The sequence below is a fragment of the Anas acuta genome, chromosome 9 (assembly GCF_963932015.1).
Source record: "Anas acuta chromosome 9, bAnaAcu1.1, whole genome shotgun sequence".
In the NCBI taxonomy this organism is placed as follows: Eukaryota; Metazoa; Chordata; class Aves; order Anseriformes; family Anatidae; genus Anas; species Anas acuta.
In genome coordinates, this window is record NC_088987.1 from 5,139,902 (window position 1) to 5,155,471 (window position 15,570).

At 50.7% G+C, this 15,570-nt stretch overlaps 1 protein-coding gene across 5 annotated transcripts in view; it reads right to left on the reverse strand.

Annotated features, from left to right (window-relative positions):
* Positions 1-1,596: 1,596 nt before the first annotated feature.
* The window catches only part of PLD1 (phospholipase D1), a 58,675-nt gene continuing 44,701 nt past the window's right edge, over positions 1,597-15,570 (reverse strand). For all 5 annotated transcript variants that reach the window (XM_068692977.1, XM_068692981.1, XM_068692979.1 and 2 more), the window contains 8 exons: positions 13,868-13,978; positions 13,127-13,215; positions 11,430-11,543; positions 10,980-11,029; positions 9,708-9,842; positions 7,634-7,787; positions 6,912-7,026; positions 1,597-6,469 (listed from right to left, as the gene is read on the reverse strand). In XM_068692977.1, coding sequence (XP_068549078.1) covers positions 6,245-6,469; positions 6,912-7,026; positions 7,634-7,787; positions 9,708-9,842; positions 10,980-11,029; positions 11,430-11,543; positions 13,127-13,215; positions 13,868-13,978 — 993 coding nt within the window. In that variant the 3' untranslated portion in view covers positions 1,597-6,244. The remainder of the gene's footprint in view (positions 6,470-6,911; positions 7,027-7,633; positions 7,788-9,707; positions 9,843-10,979; positions 11,030-11,429; positions 11,544-13,126; positions 13,216-13,867; positions 13,979-15,570) is intronic.

The following is a 15,570-nucleotide window of genomic DNA, read 5'->3' on the forward strand; positions in this document are numbered from 1 at the left end:
ATAAAAATTGAGCATTTCACTCACACTGCTGTTGGGATTTGGGCTCTTAAAGCCTTCGCTCCACCGCACCAGTGCTTCAGAGATGTACTTGAGAACCTGAAGAGCTGGCACAATTGCAGAGAAACGAAAACAGATTGATTTTTAGCAGGGAGAAGAAACCTGTTTTTTTAGGTGCCTTTGGACCTGTCTGACAAAACCTTTTATTTCTTCCTTCCCTGCTTTCCTGCTCTACAAAAATAACCAAGAGGTACTGGTGATTTCATACACGCAAAAGGCTGACACTAATCGAAAAGTTGACGACTTATTGAGAGCTCAGTGCACAAATAGATGGCTAATGATGGCCCAAGGAGCAGACCTGCTTGGTGCAGAGGGCAGGATTTCTTCCTGTCCCTCTCTGGCCCGGGATGTCTGTGGGCACGTTGGCTGCAGAGGCTTACCTGTGGGGAGAGGCAGGAACGGTCTTGGCACAAGCGGCTGGAGAAAGCTGTCCTGGAAAGTGTGTGTCTATTAAATGTAGCAGTGATTGCTCTTTTTGTTCGAGGCATGCGTGGGCTGCATTTCTGCTCAGCGAGGAGCGATAAAATTAGAGGCTTTGTGAGTCTTTCATCAAGCACACTCTGTGGCTGTAGGGAAGTCAAAGGGAATTTTGCCACTGCCCTTGGTGGAGGCAGTGCACCTGAGCCTCCCCTTTGCAATTTATGCCAGCTGTAGCCCGTAAGCTGCCTTTTACCTGTATTTTTAATGGGCTAATGGATGGGGATGAAGTCATGCCCAGTGAAAACATGGCATGCCTGCGTGTGAGAGAGAAAACAGCAAAAGCAGCAGTGGTGCCCAATTTCAGCTCTCCCTCACACTTCTGGGGCCCCAACGTCACACTGGATCCTCGCCATAAAGCCGTACGAGGTCCTAAACCCTCTCACTTCAAAGCTATACCTGGTTGTATGCCAGTTTCACACCAAGATAAGAACGGAGACAACACGGCTTTTTGGTGGCTGCTGCTAGCAGCGACTGCCGGGCCCAGCCCCGTGCCAGGTGCCCTGTGGCATCTGAAGAGGGAGAAGAAACCTAAGAAACAGTGAGGTTAACATGTTTTCAGTTTGCAGGAAAGCTTGGAAATGCCACTGATGCTTTATTCATCTCTTTTCCCCCTGGAGGTCAACAGTAATCTGCTTTTTCCTCTCTCAATGTTGAAATTCCTTTACTGAAAGTTAAAAGGGACAGTGGCAAGTTAATTCTATTTTGGAGACGGACTGTTTCTGTCTGGGCCTTTCATAATGCCTCTGGATTATTAAAACAGGATTATTTATTTACTTATTTCAAGAAGTCCAATTTTATTTCTGTGCTGTTCTACTTCAGCGATTTCTCTCTTCTGGAAAAACCCCAATGACTCTGCCCAGCCCTATTTTATTTTATTTTACTTTATTTTATTTCATTTTATTTTATTTTTTCTGGGGATGCTGGGCCCTTTTCTCATCAGCTCTTGCTGCTCACCAGCTGGGGCAGCACTGCCAGTGCCAGGCAAGGACAGAACCTGCCCCCCCAGCCAGATGTGGCCGCATTCCCCAAACAAGCAGGAACGAGACTGCAGCCGAGTGCTTTGACACATGATGGTCTGTTGTATTTTCAGTCCGCTGATACACATTCATTTACCAAATACAAACCAAGTGGAAAGGAAAGCAATCATCAGCAGAAACAAGGGTACAAAACTCAATTCCAGCAGCCTTCACAGAAGGGATAGTCAGTGTTCACAACGGCACCATTGGAAGGCAGAGACGCACGGAGACCTGCACTCACACCTGAAGTGGAAGCTCTCATTTTGGTGATTAGTTTTGCTAGAGACACGATTTAGAAAATAAACAACAATCCCAGAACTGTGACTTCTGTCACTGTTTTTCTCTTTTCCCGAGTGTCAGGAAAAAGTCAGGTAAGTTAATTATTTACATCTAGGACATTTTATGAAAACACAATTGGAGACTAAAACCAGAATAATCCCAAAGGTTTGAAAATACAACAAGAAAGCAGGCAGGAAAAAGAAAAAAAAGGAAACCCGAAGAGGATGGTTGCATTCAGTGGTCTGATACACAGTTTCAGTGTGTGTTCCACTTGGATTTACCTTAATTCTGCACATTTAACTTGATTCACCACCACGGCGTTATGCTCTTGGTTTAAACCCCAGTTTTGCAAAGCTCCTGGTTTCAGCAGGATCTCAGCTGTGCAACAGGGATTGCCGACTTGAGCTGATTTGCAGCACGAGCACCCCAAAACGTGTGTGGGCATTCAAGTCCTGCAGCCACCCAAGAGATGCCAGCCTCGACCATCTGCCTGCTTCGGAGGCCTCTTGCTCTCCTCGCCTCGGCCTCCAGCACATCCCACAGACCGCGTCCCTTGTGCTGGGCAGGCAGAGCAGCAGCTCGGCAGCTGGCGGACTCAGATTTGGGCAGGAGGAGAAGGCAGAGGCGTTCAGCTGCAGGCCCGTTCAGACGGCTTTCCACAGTCCATAAATGCGGCTGCTGTGCACGGATTGCAAACCCAGGGTGTCCTAGCTATGGGTGCACAGTGCAACTGCTACACTGAAATAACAGCAAAACAAGTCAGCATTTGATTGTGCGTGGCTGTTTCCTTGGAAGGAACAAAGGTACCGGAACTTATTGTTAGCTAGGCAGAACCCACGCTGAGGTCTCCTCCACGGACAGCACCAGGATTGCAAAATTGTTTGGTGAAACCTGATCAGAAGAACTGAAAACGGAGTGTTTGGGGTTTAATCCAGCAAAGGCGACATCAGGTCGGGTGAACTCGGTGGTGGCTGCCCTGGGTGGGAGGCTGGGTGGCTGAGCAGCACCGGCCGGCTTGGGCTGCTCGTCTTCTGGTTGCGCTGAGCACTTCCACTGAGAACAGTGATGTCCTGCTGTAATGCCACCAGGCACACCAAAACGTACCTGCTTGGGATAAGAGCTGACAAACGCACTCGCTAGCTTGGGGACTCTGTTAGCACATCAGTCAGCTGCAAATAAGGTCGGGCCACAGATGTCCACGCATGTCCAGCAGCAGCACGCTGAGGCTGAGACCAGGAGCTGAAGCACTCGAGTTGTCTGACAAATTATTTTTAGTAAAATTCTTAACATATGATGACATTTATCCCTCAGTTTTAAACCATGCATCAAGTCCACAGTGAAACATTTATCCAGTCCAACATTTATACAACAGCATCTCTATTTTAAAATATGAGAATATTTAAAAACATTAAAAACCAAGGTACGATACCGAGTGTGAGTTCTGAAGTGGTATATATTAAGGAATAAATTAAAAAAAAAAAAGAAGTGTTATACTCAGGTTCAACTACAAAATAAAGCCGAAGCCTGGGAAAACATCTCTCATTTCGTACAGTTCTAAGGAACAAACGCCACAAGAAACATGTCGTGTTTCCAGGCTTGCTAGTGCTTGAACCCACGTCACTCCTTACAGTACTGTGTGGCTGCGAGCCACCCTCTGCAGTCGGAAGGTATGAGAAACAAAACCCCTCTGGCATTAAGGACTGACAAGTAGTGATTGTTCAGCTGCAGAAATCAACTCTCTCAAGGTGTTAAAACTCACGGGCTTCTTAATATAAGAAACAGAGCTCTTCTGGCTCTCCGAGGAGGGCTGCAGAGGACAGATGGGGCGCTGCCAGCTCTGAGCACGAGGGCACGGAGCCGAGCATCCACTGGACATCGCCGCAGTGCCATCAGCTGCCCAGGGCACGTGGAGCTGCACTCTGGTAACACCACCGGAGCGACAAAGCCCCAGTAGCTTGCTGCCACCTTAAAAGACAATCTAAGTATAATTTAACAATTATAAGGGACTTTGCTAATATGGGGACGGGGACAATAAGAGCACTTAGAAGCTGACAGGAGCCTCATACTGCAAGGTTCACGTGTACGGGTGGGGGGGTTGAATGCTTCCTTTTCAACTATGACTACAGACCTGTGTGACTTACAATGCTTCTGACAGGCTATAATTGTTTGAAGTTAGCAGCTTTGTTCAAACTAAACCAGTTAAAAACACATCAAGAGATAAAAGCTCTGAACAAGCGCTGATGTGAAATAACAAGACACCTTTGATCTCCGCTGATTGCAAATGGTCCAGGCATGGCATATTGCTCTGGCTCTGCAGGGGGCAACCCCAGGTTGATTTTTTTTAAGGGAAAAAAAAATCAAGGGAATGTACTTATCAGCTAGCAGCATGCCGGCCAAAAGCATCAGTCCCTCGGATCAAAGATTATCACACAAACTGCTGCCCATGCACTCCCAACAGGCTAACCAGGCCACAGATTCACCAAACAGAAAGGAATCATTCGCAATTGCATCTACAAAACACAAGCATAAAAAAGTGGGAACTGGAGGAAGTGGCTAAAACTTGGGCTGCCTGGAGGAACACGGCTGTTTGTTGCTTACGCAGGCGATGCAGCATGCAGAATTACTTGGTGCCTATTTAGGTTTCTGAAGATAGAAAAGACAATCAGCTAAAATGTGGTGCCAGCTACGTTTTGAGGACAGCTGGATGACCAGTGTGATTCTTCTCCAGTTAAAAACAGGTGAGAGACTGGTGGCAGAATCAAAATAGAAAAAAAGAAAGTTGATTATGAACTGAACTAAATGGCAGATCAGCTGGGCTTTTGGCTAAGGAGGGCTGGGCACCCAGAGGAACACAGGTCAGACCTCACCCGAGCCCCGCTAGCGAAGGCAGTCCTTGGCTGCACACACAGCAGAGGAGCTCAGCTCCCACTTCTGCAGGTCAGGCTCCCGTTAGGCATTTCTAGCAGCCTGCTCTCGTAGTGTTTGACGTGGTGCCACTGGGGAGCACCTCTCCCAGTACTGAACATGAAACTGGGAGGCAGAGCTCACTGTGGGAGCGAGGACAACGCAAAGGCCCAGGGTGGCACCCACCAAGCCACGTCCTGGCCCAAGACTGTAGTGTTTTGCCCGGGGATGCCTAACGAAATTGCTGCTTTGCTACACTGTGAGGTGCAAAAAAGCTTGGAAACCGAGTTCCACCTGTATTGAGAAGACATCCTGCACGACTGGGCTCAAGATCGTGGCTGGGGTAATAATGAAGTAGATCAGAGATGAGGTTTTGCCAAATGCTCCCTTCCCCTTGCGTTCACCAGTCTAGAAGTGATGTGTCAGCTCAGGGTGAGCACAGCTGGCCTGAGGCTTCACCTCTAGCTCCGTGGCCTTTCCCTCCTTGTGAATGGGGAGGGAAAGGAATGGAAAGAAAAGCCTACCTGTGGAATGGCAAACAAATGCATGAGGAAAGGGCCCAGAGCACAGAGCTCAGCATGGCCCATGCTGGCTTCTGAGTCTGTTCCCTACCACACTCAGCGCCTCGTCCTCCTTCAGCTCCAGAGATCTACGACTTTACTTTCAAACTCAGTTCCCTCTTGAAGAAAGCCTTCAGGCACAGTTTAAACACACCGACGTGCTGCCTTTCTGTAAAGGCCAGAAAATGCCACTGACTCCCAGCACCTTCAGCTCGCTCCACCGAGGCTGCCCTTTGCCAAGGCGCACACGGTGCCATGCGACGTGTAAGACATGCTGATTGCTCTAGCGGTGCTAAAACCAGTATTTCCTCCCCACCTAGAGAGGAGGAGAGACCAAAATACCGATTCTGATAAAAGATTGCTCGTGAGTTTCCATCTAAGACGTGAAATGTCTACGCTTGGCAAGCTGAGATGGTCGGACAGCCCACGGCAGCACCAGCAGCACTTGGTGGAGAGCTGCACCAGGGCTCTGGCAGCGCACGAGGCGAGGTGTGGGGCTCCGGTGAGCCCATGCACGGGTACCTGAAAGCCCGAGGAAGCAGATGCAGCCCACGACTCCTGCGCAGCCACAGCACGATCACGGGACGTACACAACCACAGCACACAGCTGGCAGTGGTAACAACAGCAGTTGGGATGGGGTTCCTATCCCAGGAAGTGGCCTGCATCCTTAAGGTGCTCAGAACGTGTCTTAGAAGTAACTCCTGCAGACAAGAAACTTCTTTTTTTTTTTTTTTCTCTCTCCATAATTTCCAAGTCTTTTCTCTCCTCTCCTTTGCTAGTGTTGATTTGCTTGCAGTTCCTCCACCAAAATCCTTCAGAAAGGCACAGAGCTTGGTGGAGATCTTTTTTGCCGCCCTTCGCAATGAACAGCTTTCAGAAATCACGTATTGTTCATCAACTTGTCTCTAAAGACCCAGACTCAAAAACGCAAAGCAGTCTGCATCTTCTTAAGTCCACACCTCCATGGGTACCATGGACTCCTTTGTTCCGACGGAGGGCAGCAGGTACTCCTCCTCCAGGAAGCGGAAGGGGAATTGCACCAGAAACCCACGGATCTTCTTCAATTCTTCTGTTGCTTTTGCAGGATCATCAGTCGCCAGTTTGGGTTTGTTGATGAAGTCACGCAGCTGGGCTAAATTATTCACCTGGTCACTGGGCAGGCATCGAAACACCTGAGCGAAACAGAAATAAGGGACAGGTCAGTGCAGGGCACACTGCGGTGTGGACTTTCCAAAAGAGACCAAAACATCCAACAAGTATTTCCCCAGAAGAAAGCAACTAAATTAACAGCCTGGAGAGCGAGGAGGGACGAGGTGCCTCGGTGGTACGGCTGCCATCTGTGGCATGGTTGGAGCACGCAGAGAGGAAAGCCCAGGGCTTTCTCTGATCACTGCAAAAGGTCATTAAAAACCAGAAGTAAAATTTGGTTTTCCTCCAGTTACGCTCTTGCCAGCTAGAAGTAAGGAAGTACAGCCGGATGATGCAAGGATGCACACAGTCCGGTTTCTTGTTCCCAGCTACAGCATTTCACCGACCCTGCTTGTTCATTTGACCGACCCCAGGACCTGGACCTGCTGCCCTGGCCCTCCCGGCCGCGAGGGGACAAGGTGTCACCTTATCGAAGATGGTGGCGTTGCGAGCTGCCGTGGAGATCCACACCTCCTTGAAGAATCGCTCACAGACGGGATCCTGGTGGTCTGGATTTTGATCAGAGCCGCCGAGGACAACCCTGAGAAGAGAAGAGGGAGGGACTGATGCCTGCCCAAGGCAAAGCTCCGGGCACTCCCTGTCTTGAGACATGCCCAGAAAGGAAAAGCATCCTCGGGACTTGCCAAAAGGCAGCCCTGCGTGCTCCTGGCACACCTTCCTGCTGCCACGGCCTCTCAGCCTTAACGCTGCCTGATTTTTCTCCTTTCTTTCTGTGCAGTAACTGTCCAGATGGGAAACAGGGGAAGGGGGGGAGGAGGAAAAGGTCTTAATGAAAAACCGGCCGTGTTGTCAGCCAGATGGTTGCTCTGAGCGAACAAACTTCCATTAGGAAGAGACGCCACCACCCAAAACTGAGGCAGTGTGAAAACAGGATCTGGAGGCAAAACATCACTGTCTTGTTTATGAGCTCTCCCAGAGAAATCCCTGAGCAAAACGATGTGTAAGTCAAACTGCCGAGCCAAGGACAGAACGGCAGGAGAAAGCCCAACTCCAGAACACAGCAGCAGAACCCCAGGCTAGATCCCAGCCTGGCGATGCTGCAGCAGAGGCAGCAGCAGCTCCCTTGGCTTTAAAGGCTTCGGCCAGGCGTGAGCCTGAGCACGCCCTGCCTGGTGCTCGTGCCCCACCTGAAGCAGCGCAGGCGCAGGGACTGGGCGAACTTCCCGGCGCTGTACTGCTCCCCGTCCATCACCGAGGGCACGGTCTCGGTGTCCTGCACGATGATGGCCATCTCGCTGTCCCGCTTGCCCAGCATGCTGCGGTCGTTGATGTTGGCAGAGCCTGGGGGTGGGGAACAACCGATGGTGATGCCTCAGTGCCACGTGAGACCCTCCTCCATGCTCCCCACTGCCCCCCAGCACCCGCACCCTTCGTCTCCATGGGGGCATGGCTGTGACTTCATTAAATATTGCCTAATTTAGCTGCTTTCCCATCCCAGCACTTCTAATGTAAGCAATAAAGCACAAGGACAGCACCAAGGTTACAGCCCCTCCTGTGCCAGGCAAAGGTGGAGGGCTGGACTGAGTTAATTCTGAGTTAATTCCACTGATTTTTGAGAGGAGAGAAAATCAACACAACTGCTTCACAAGCATCTCGCTGCACAGGGCAGGAGCTCTGGCAGTAAGGGATGGCAGAGCTCACCCCGACCCGAGGGCTTCCTTGCTGGAACAGGACGTGGGGAAAGGCAAGACCACATTTTTGCAGGCTTCAGGCTTGGAAGAAGGTTAAATCACAGCCAAGACAAAGCCAACATTTTCAAAAGCTGAATTTCTCTGTAACTTCCCAAATACTTTTGCTGAAGGATATCACAGCTTACAAAGGCCTGGGTTTGGATGACAAGTTCACTGATGCACAACGGGCTCTCTGCGTAAATCCCCTGGTCTTTCGTGATGTAAGGAGGGGAAGTTTCCTATTTGCATTTGGAAGGCAGGAATTTGGGGGGATTTGAGAGCTTACTCACTGACAAGGCAGTAAAGCACCGGCAGTCGGGGGCCTGGAAGCCCCTCTGCCTCTCTAGGCAGGAGCCAGCAGGTCAGTCACCCACGGAAATGACCGAACAACAAAAATGTCCGGACACGGCCTTGAACTCCGCAAGAGACCCCCAGACACCAGTCAGCCATTTGGCCTTCCCTGTGACTGAGTATTCTCACGGGGAGTTAACACTGCCAGAAGAAACGCCAGCCAAGCTCCCTCAGTGCTCTAACCTCCCAACAGCCTCTCCTCAGCTTTCTTTCCATGCACCTCCATCTCTTTTTTAGGTGGAAATGTGGTCGCACTGGCTCCCCATCACCTCACCAGATGGCACGGATATACGTGCGGCAAAAAGTTCAGCCCTCAGGCCTGGAGAAGAGAAGAAAGGAGCTGGAGCTGTCTCAGGCCCCTGGGCCATCACACTGACAGCAGCATTGCTCCTGCTCCAGTAACAAACCCACCCGCAGGATGCTGGGCGTACCAGAGGTGTGAGCTGACCCCTGGGAGGGTAACAGAGGAGCAAACCTCACCACGGGGCATCTGAGACAAGGGCTGAGCTGCTGCTTTGAATGAGGGGAGTATTTCAATTCTTGCAAAATCTGCTGTGGGATTGTTCTCTGGCAAAGTTCTGGTTGCCGAGATAACAGATCAGAAGGGGTTCTGTTAAAGAAACAGACTCAAATTCTGCTCTTCTACTGCAATGTGCAATTCGGAGCCCAAGGTCTCCTGTCTTTGCTTCATGGTCTCATACTAAATCTGGTAACAGAGCCACGAAGCAATAGCTAGTACTTGCTAGAACCTATTTCCCCATTCTTAGGAAACGGAGCTGATAAATGACACATGTTGTCCAAACCGTCCAAATTTCACGGCACATTCTGTTCTTTAAGGAACAGATGACAAGTCTCACAAGTCCTCCTGCTAGAGCAGGGTTTGATACAAGACAGATGGACAATATTCCCTGCGCTGGGATTCTCTGAACTGCTGCGCGGGGATGTAAAGCCAGTCTAGAAAAACAAATTAAACGACAGCTTTCCAAATCCTTTTCTCCCTCCTACCTACCACCCTCCTGATGAATTTATGAGTTTGTTTTTTAACAGTTAGATGTTTCACAAGGAAGAACTCACAACACAGGAAAGCACACGGCATCGCAGCCCACGCCGGGCACGTGGCTAAGGGAAAAACCCCGGAGGACAGAGCGGTGCAAGGCCCTCCCGCAAGCGCCCCGCTCACCGATGATGACCGTGTTGTCATCAGCAATAAGCAGCTTGCTGTGAACGTAGATGAGCTCGGTGACCAGTTTTCCTTCCAACTCTGCGTGTGTTCGGAGTCCACAGAATGAAATGTAGTTGATCCACTTATCTCCAACTGAGAACGAGAGAGAACAACACCAACGGGATGTGAGGGGGGGAAGGAGAGCAGAAAAACATCCTCGTGGTGTAAAGCCCTGTTTGAACAGGGCATAGTCCTTTTAGCAACTTGTTTTACAAAAGCACATAAGTAGGTATTGGAGGTATGTTTGTTTAAAAACAGACTTTCAAAAACACCTGTGGGCTCTCTGATCTGCTGCCCGTTCCGATACACCCCTTCGGTGAGAAGTAACCCAAGTCTCCCTCGTGCACCGTGCAAGTTCTCCCAGTTGATACGAGCACCTTCCAATAACTGGACTCTGCGACTGGTTTTCTGCAGGGTCTGCAGGAAGGAGGTTCTAAGCAGGTGTTTTGCCCACGCACAGTATGGAAAACATGTCCTGGTGTAATTGTCTGCAGTGCGGATTTACACAGAGCACCACAGCTAATGAGCATTATGGATGCCTCTTGCATTTGCGATCCCCATTTTTCACGGTGCTGCTTCCCAGCAGAGCACATCCAGGAGGGTGCCCACATGGGGAGGAAGCAGCCAGAAAGCAGAGCAGCCATCAGGCCGCTCTGTCCTCAGCAAAACCAGGCCGGGATGTGCTGGGGCAGGGTACAGCTGCGGGCTCGCTGCTCCCAGCAGTGTGGCCCAGCTCGGGCCGTTTTCCAACTAACAGCATCCTGAGCAGCTGCAACTGCGCCGTGCTCCTCCCTGGGGTCATTCCCTCCTCCGGCTCGGGGCTGCATCCAAATCCAAGGTCTGTAAGCCAGCCAAGGCTCACACGACCTCAGAAACCTCTGCGCTGGGGTGCTGCAGAGGCTGAGGTCGCTCGCCAGCCCATCATGTGCAGTGCTGCCCACCGGCATGATGCCTCAACCCAAACCTGACCCCTCGGCTACACCAGCGTGCACCAGGACAAACAACAAGCTGTGCCCGGCCAGGAGCTGCAGCTAGGGCCTCGCTGCCCCATTTATGTTTTGCAGGAGGCAGCGAGGCTTTCAGTGTGCCTCTCCCCATCACTTGGGGTTGCAGCGCTCCTGGCTGCTGCAGGTTACCCAATTCTGCAACAGGATCTCAGCTACAGGCTCTGGATGCCTCTATCCAACAGCAGCAGCCTGTGAGCACACCAGAGAGGAACACAGCTCTTACCCTCTGCTTTCAGCTGGCCCAGGATCGAGTTTTCTCCTCGGCACATGGTCCTGGAAAGAAGGTAGGCAGCCGTGAACGCCACTGTGCCTCGAGGCAGCGGCATATGCTGAAGCAGAACCCAGGGAGGTAAATTGCAAACACAGATGCTTTTAAAATACCCCATGCAAGCAGAAAAAACATGGTGCTCACAGAGCGCACACTCCTTCCACACAAATGGTAACGTAGCAAGGACTGCTGGCTTCCTAAAGGAGTTGGTACCATCAGCATAGAAACTGGGAAGCATTGCTGCCTTCTGAAGCAGGGCTGCTACAGCCTGAGCAGCTAATGGGTCAGGAATTGGGGTTTTGTGTAGGGGTAGAGGGCAGCCTGCGATGCTGGGACAAGCAATGTGCTGTCCGCATCACGGGGAAGGGCCAGGGGTGTCCCCAGTGTGCCCAGCAGCGTGTGTACCTGTAGTTGAAGTGCATGATGGCCTGCAGCGCGTTGCCCCCTCCCGTCGAGATGTCGCCTTCAAAGCCAGGCAGCAGCGGGATCACCACGTACACTCGGAAGCGCTTGTTTTCCCTGAAGGGACAGGTTGGGGAAAATATTAGCCAGCAACTGGTACCGCCCGGTCTCACTTGCTCTGTGTTGACTGTTTCTGTTTCTGTCCGAGGCCACTGGAGAAGCTGTAAGGGAGCAGGAAGCCAACACCCGACCCAAGGTGCCCGCTCCATGCTGGTGTTTAGGTGCCAGAAACACCGTCAGGTGTCAGGAACACCAGAGGGGTGCCGGTGGGTGCTGGCAGAGGGGCTGCACCCACAGAGGCCCCATGGAGGCCGCCAGGTGGCGAGCAGGGCCCGCCGGGTGCTCACGCAGCCTCCAGGCCTCCGGCCCAACAACACGAGGGGAATTTTATTGCATTTCCCCAGCACTTCCCCGCAGCTGGGTGTCCCACAAGCAGGGCTTCGTTCGGCAGTGCTCCTGGGCCCAGGCAAGGCAGCTTTCCCCACACAAACGGCTGTGGGACCACGGCTGTCTGCATGGTGACAAAAGCCTTCCCCACAAAGCTGCTCATCTGTCTAAGCCCGGGGTTTGTTAGAGAAATTAAAGATCCACCCATTAAAAAAAAAAAAGAGGAAGCCCAGAAAAGAACGTTATTAATTGCATCATTACAAAATATTTAGTCTAGAAGAGGAAGAAAAGTATAAGCTTGACTAAAAAAAACTTACTGCAGCATTAAACATCTTTTACCCAGGTGGAAATTTCCAAGCACAAGCACCAAAGAGCACAATCTCTGAGACTCCAGAGAGCAGCTCCGAGAAAGCAGGCCCCACAGAGCTCTGCACAGCTACCACATGGAAAAAATGCTCATTGCACGGCACAGCAGCACGTGAGAGGGAAAAGAAAGGAGTTTAGGGAGCTTTTTGTGCATCAGCCCAGCAAGACCAGGACACAGTTTTAGACTACAGCATAAACATATCTTAAAGAGGCTCCAGAAGAGCAACCTTAAGCAAGGCTGCCCAGGATCAAAGCGAAGACAAGCTGCTATCTGTGGTATTCATTCAGCACAGGGTTAGGCATTCTCATGCACCAGGAGTGCCTAACACGCGGCTGGGTTTGGTCCATCCAGGCACAAGCTGCAGTCCCCTTGCAGTGGCTGCAGGTTGTAAATATCCTCCAGCACTTACCAGAAAAAGTGGTTCCAACAACAGCTGAACCCTGCAGTAAAACCCTCGACATGTGTTTGCTTCCCCAGTTTAAAAGCAATCCTCTCTACAGATAACTTAAAGAAGTGGCACATCCCACACGTCCCTGTTCAACCTCCTCACCCACTAACTTGCCCTACCACGCAATCCACGGCCGGTTTGCTCTGCAGCAAGGTGTGACCTTTGCAGAGCACGAAGGCCTTGCTTTTCAAACAAGTTACATCGCTCAAAACACATGTATGTGCATCAGGGTAAGGCAAAACCCAAAAGCTTCCTGGTAGCACGGTAGCACAGAAACCACCGAAGAATCTCACTACTGCAAAAGCAAGTCGATGCCTGCCCACACGGGTTGTGTGTTGGAAAAACGATCGTAGTGTGGTGTCCATTACGATGTTATTTTGAACCACACTGCAGAAATGCATCCGGCAGGCTTCCACTGTGTTGTTAAGAAGAGGTTACCTGTGTGCTTTAAGAATCCTCTGAGCAATCGCATCGCCAACCTTGTTCCAGACAACTTTGTCATCAGCACAGCTAATAAAGAACTGGTTCTGCAGGAAAAGCAAGCAAAACTACTGTCAGATAATGCCAGATATGCACAAAATAAATATTTGCATACTTTCAGACAAAGAGCAAGCAAAGATAGCCGTGCGTTGTCTGAACGGATGATATTTTTTTTAATTAGATGATGTGTGTGTCTGTGCTTGCTTGGGGAATTAATTGGTCCTTATTGATCACTCTGTTCAGAGAGTTCATATAAAGAGCAACCTAACAACAGCATAATTAAAAAAAAATAAGAAAAGAGGACAATCAGTGTCTCGGTCAGCCAAGGCTGAGGCTGAGAGTCTCTCCAGCACAGGAGACTCCTGCAGCTGCAGGGATGCAGGAGCAGCCCCGTGCGTGGGGGCTTGGGCATGCACAGGGGCCATGGAGGAGGCAGGACGACTGCTGCACAGGCCACAGAAGTTGCTGGCAGCTTTGCGAAGAGGTTTGTAAAGGAGAGGTGTGCTGCCAGGGTACATACGCATCAGCTTTGTCTGAAGTTGGTGGAAACACTCCCCAAAATTCAGAGCACGTTGTGTATTAATATCCACAGGGCTCACGATTCAGAGAAGACCAACCCTCAAAAGTACCACCCTCCTGGTGCCTGCAAGCCCTGCTCAGAGCGTCAGGCTGCTGCTGCTTTCCCCCCTTTCCACTCACCTCTATGTAGATGTAGTGCTTGCTGTTCTCGATCACGCTGACGTAGGCGTTGTGGATGGACTCCTCGTGGTATTTAATGCCAGCCGACCAGTCAGCAGCAGAGCGGATCACCTGCAAAGCAAGAGACCAACACCTTCGCCTCAGCCCCAGCCCGGACAGAGCAGCATCGCAACTGAATTACTTCAGAGGCACTGCTGCCTCTCAGGATCTCACTAAATAAAGCAAAATGTGCGACACTGACCGTTTTTACTGCATTTGTAATACGTGGAAAGGAAGCTTAAAAATAGAATTAATGCTTAATAATGTTTTGATAGAAACAGAGGTGCCCTGTCATGTTGCTGCTTTACTCCCCTCTCCCAACAAAGCAGCTCTGCACTGATTAGAACTAGCCCAGAAGACCTGCTCCTGTCTAAGGTGTTACAATAAGCTTTTTAAAACCATCTGAATTTCCAGGTTTAGGGGTGCACATCCACTCGGTGACCTCTCTTCTTCAGCTGTTTCTAAAGCTGAGGTCTCCAGCCAGGTCAATGCCTTTTTCTACCATAATAATTCCTAATAATACTGCACACAATTATTCAGCCAGCCTGATCATGCCGACCACATCTTTGTCGTGTGCACCTGAGGCCATTTATTTCCCCTACCAAATTCTTGCAACAGCCACCCACTTGGTGACGATGTGACTCTGAACACTCAGAGCAGTCCAGCTGCCCAAACTCATTTATTTATTTGTGCTGGAAATCCACTTCGAAAGCAGATACTGCAAGGTCCCAGGGCACGTTCTCCTCCTGCAATAGTGCCAACCCAACGTGTGCCAGCTCATTTGCTCGTGCCCTCAGCCACGTTCAGCCCCTGCCCCACAGCTGCCTCCTGCAGCCCGACCAGCAGCAGCGAGGGCATGCCCTGAGCCACGGTCTCCAAGATGAAAGCGTAGTTTTTAATTACATGTCGGTAGTGTTCAGGGAAAATAATTAGCCTTGATTAGCCTCAGTCTTTAAATGTTGTCAAGATAAAAGCAGGGGAACAATAGCCTTAAAATACTGTGGAACAGCCATTAGGGCAGCCCTGCAGCACAGTCATACGCAGGACAAGATCCAAACGGTGCGGACCTGTGAAATGTGTGTCAGTATGTGAACAAACTGTCCTTTTCTGGGGATCAGCCTCGTTTTTTCCTGGAAATCCCTCCAGTGGATTTCTCTTCCTTCCCCACGTCCAGCTCCAGCTTTGGGTTTGCTCTGTTTGACACTTTTGCCTGGAGCCCTGCTATTACTTTGTGGTCTCCCTCCACCACCACAGGTGTGCTGCTGGCTGGAGCCCAGCTGAAGGTAATTCATTTCCCTAACAGCCGGGGCAGTGACCCAGCAGGGAAGGCCGGGCACAGCAGAGTCAGTGCATCTCTCACTCCTGGAGACCCGTCCTTTCCTAAGGGAGAGCTTTAAATGAACTGCTTTAAACCTGCACTGCTTTGCTCAGGAGAAAGCATCGTGAGCTACTCACAGCCCCGCCACCGAGAGCTCCATTCTCCTCCCTCTCCTCTCACTGACGTCTCGCACAGCAGTGCCAAGTGCTGTGCTGGATTTGTCATCTCCAGCTCCTCTAACTGACACAAGAGCAATAAATTTTCAGCTTGCTCTGGGCTAATGCATAAATCCTGGACAATGCAAGACTTCAAAGAGGTGTGGTGGGCTTTGGTCACGGACAGGGCA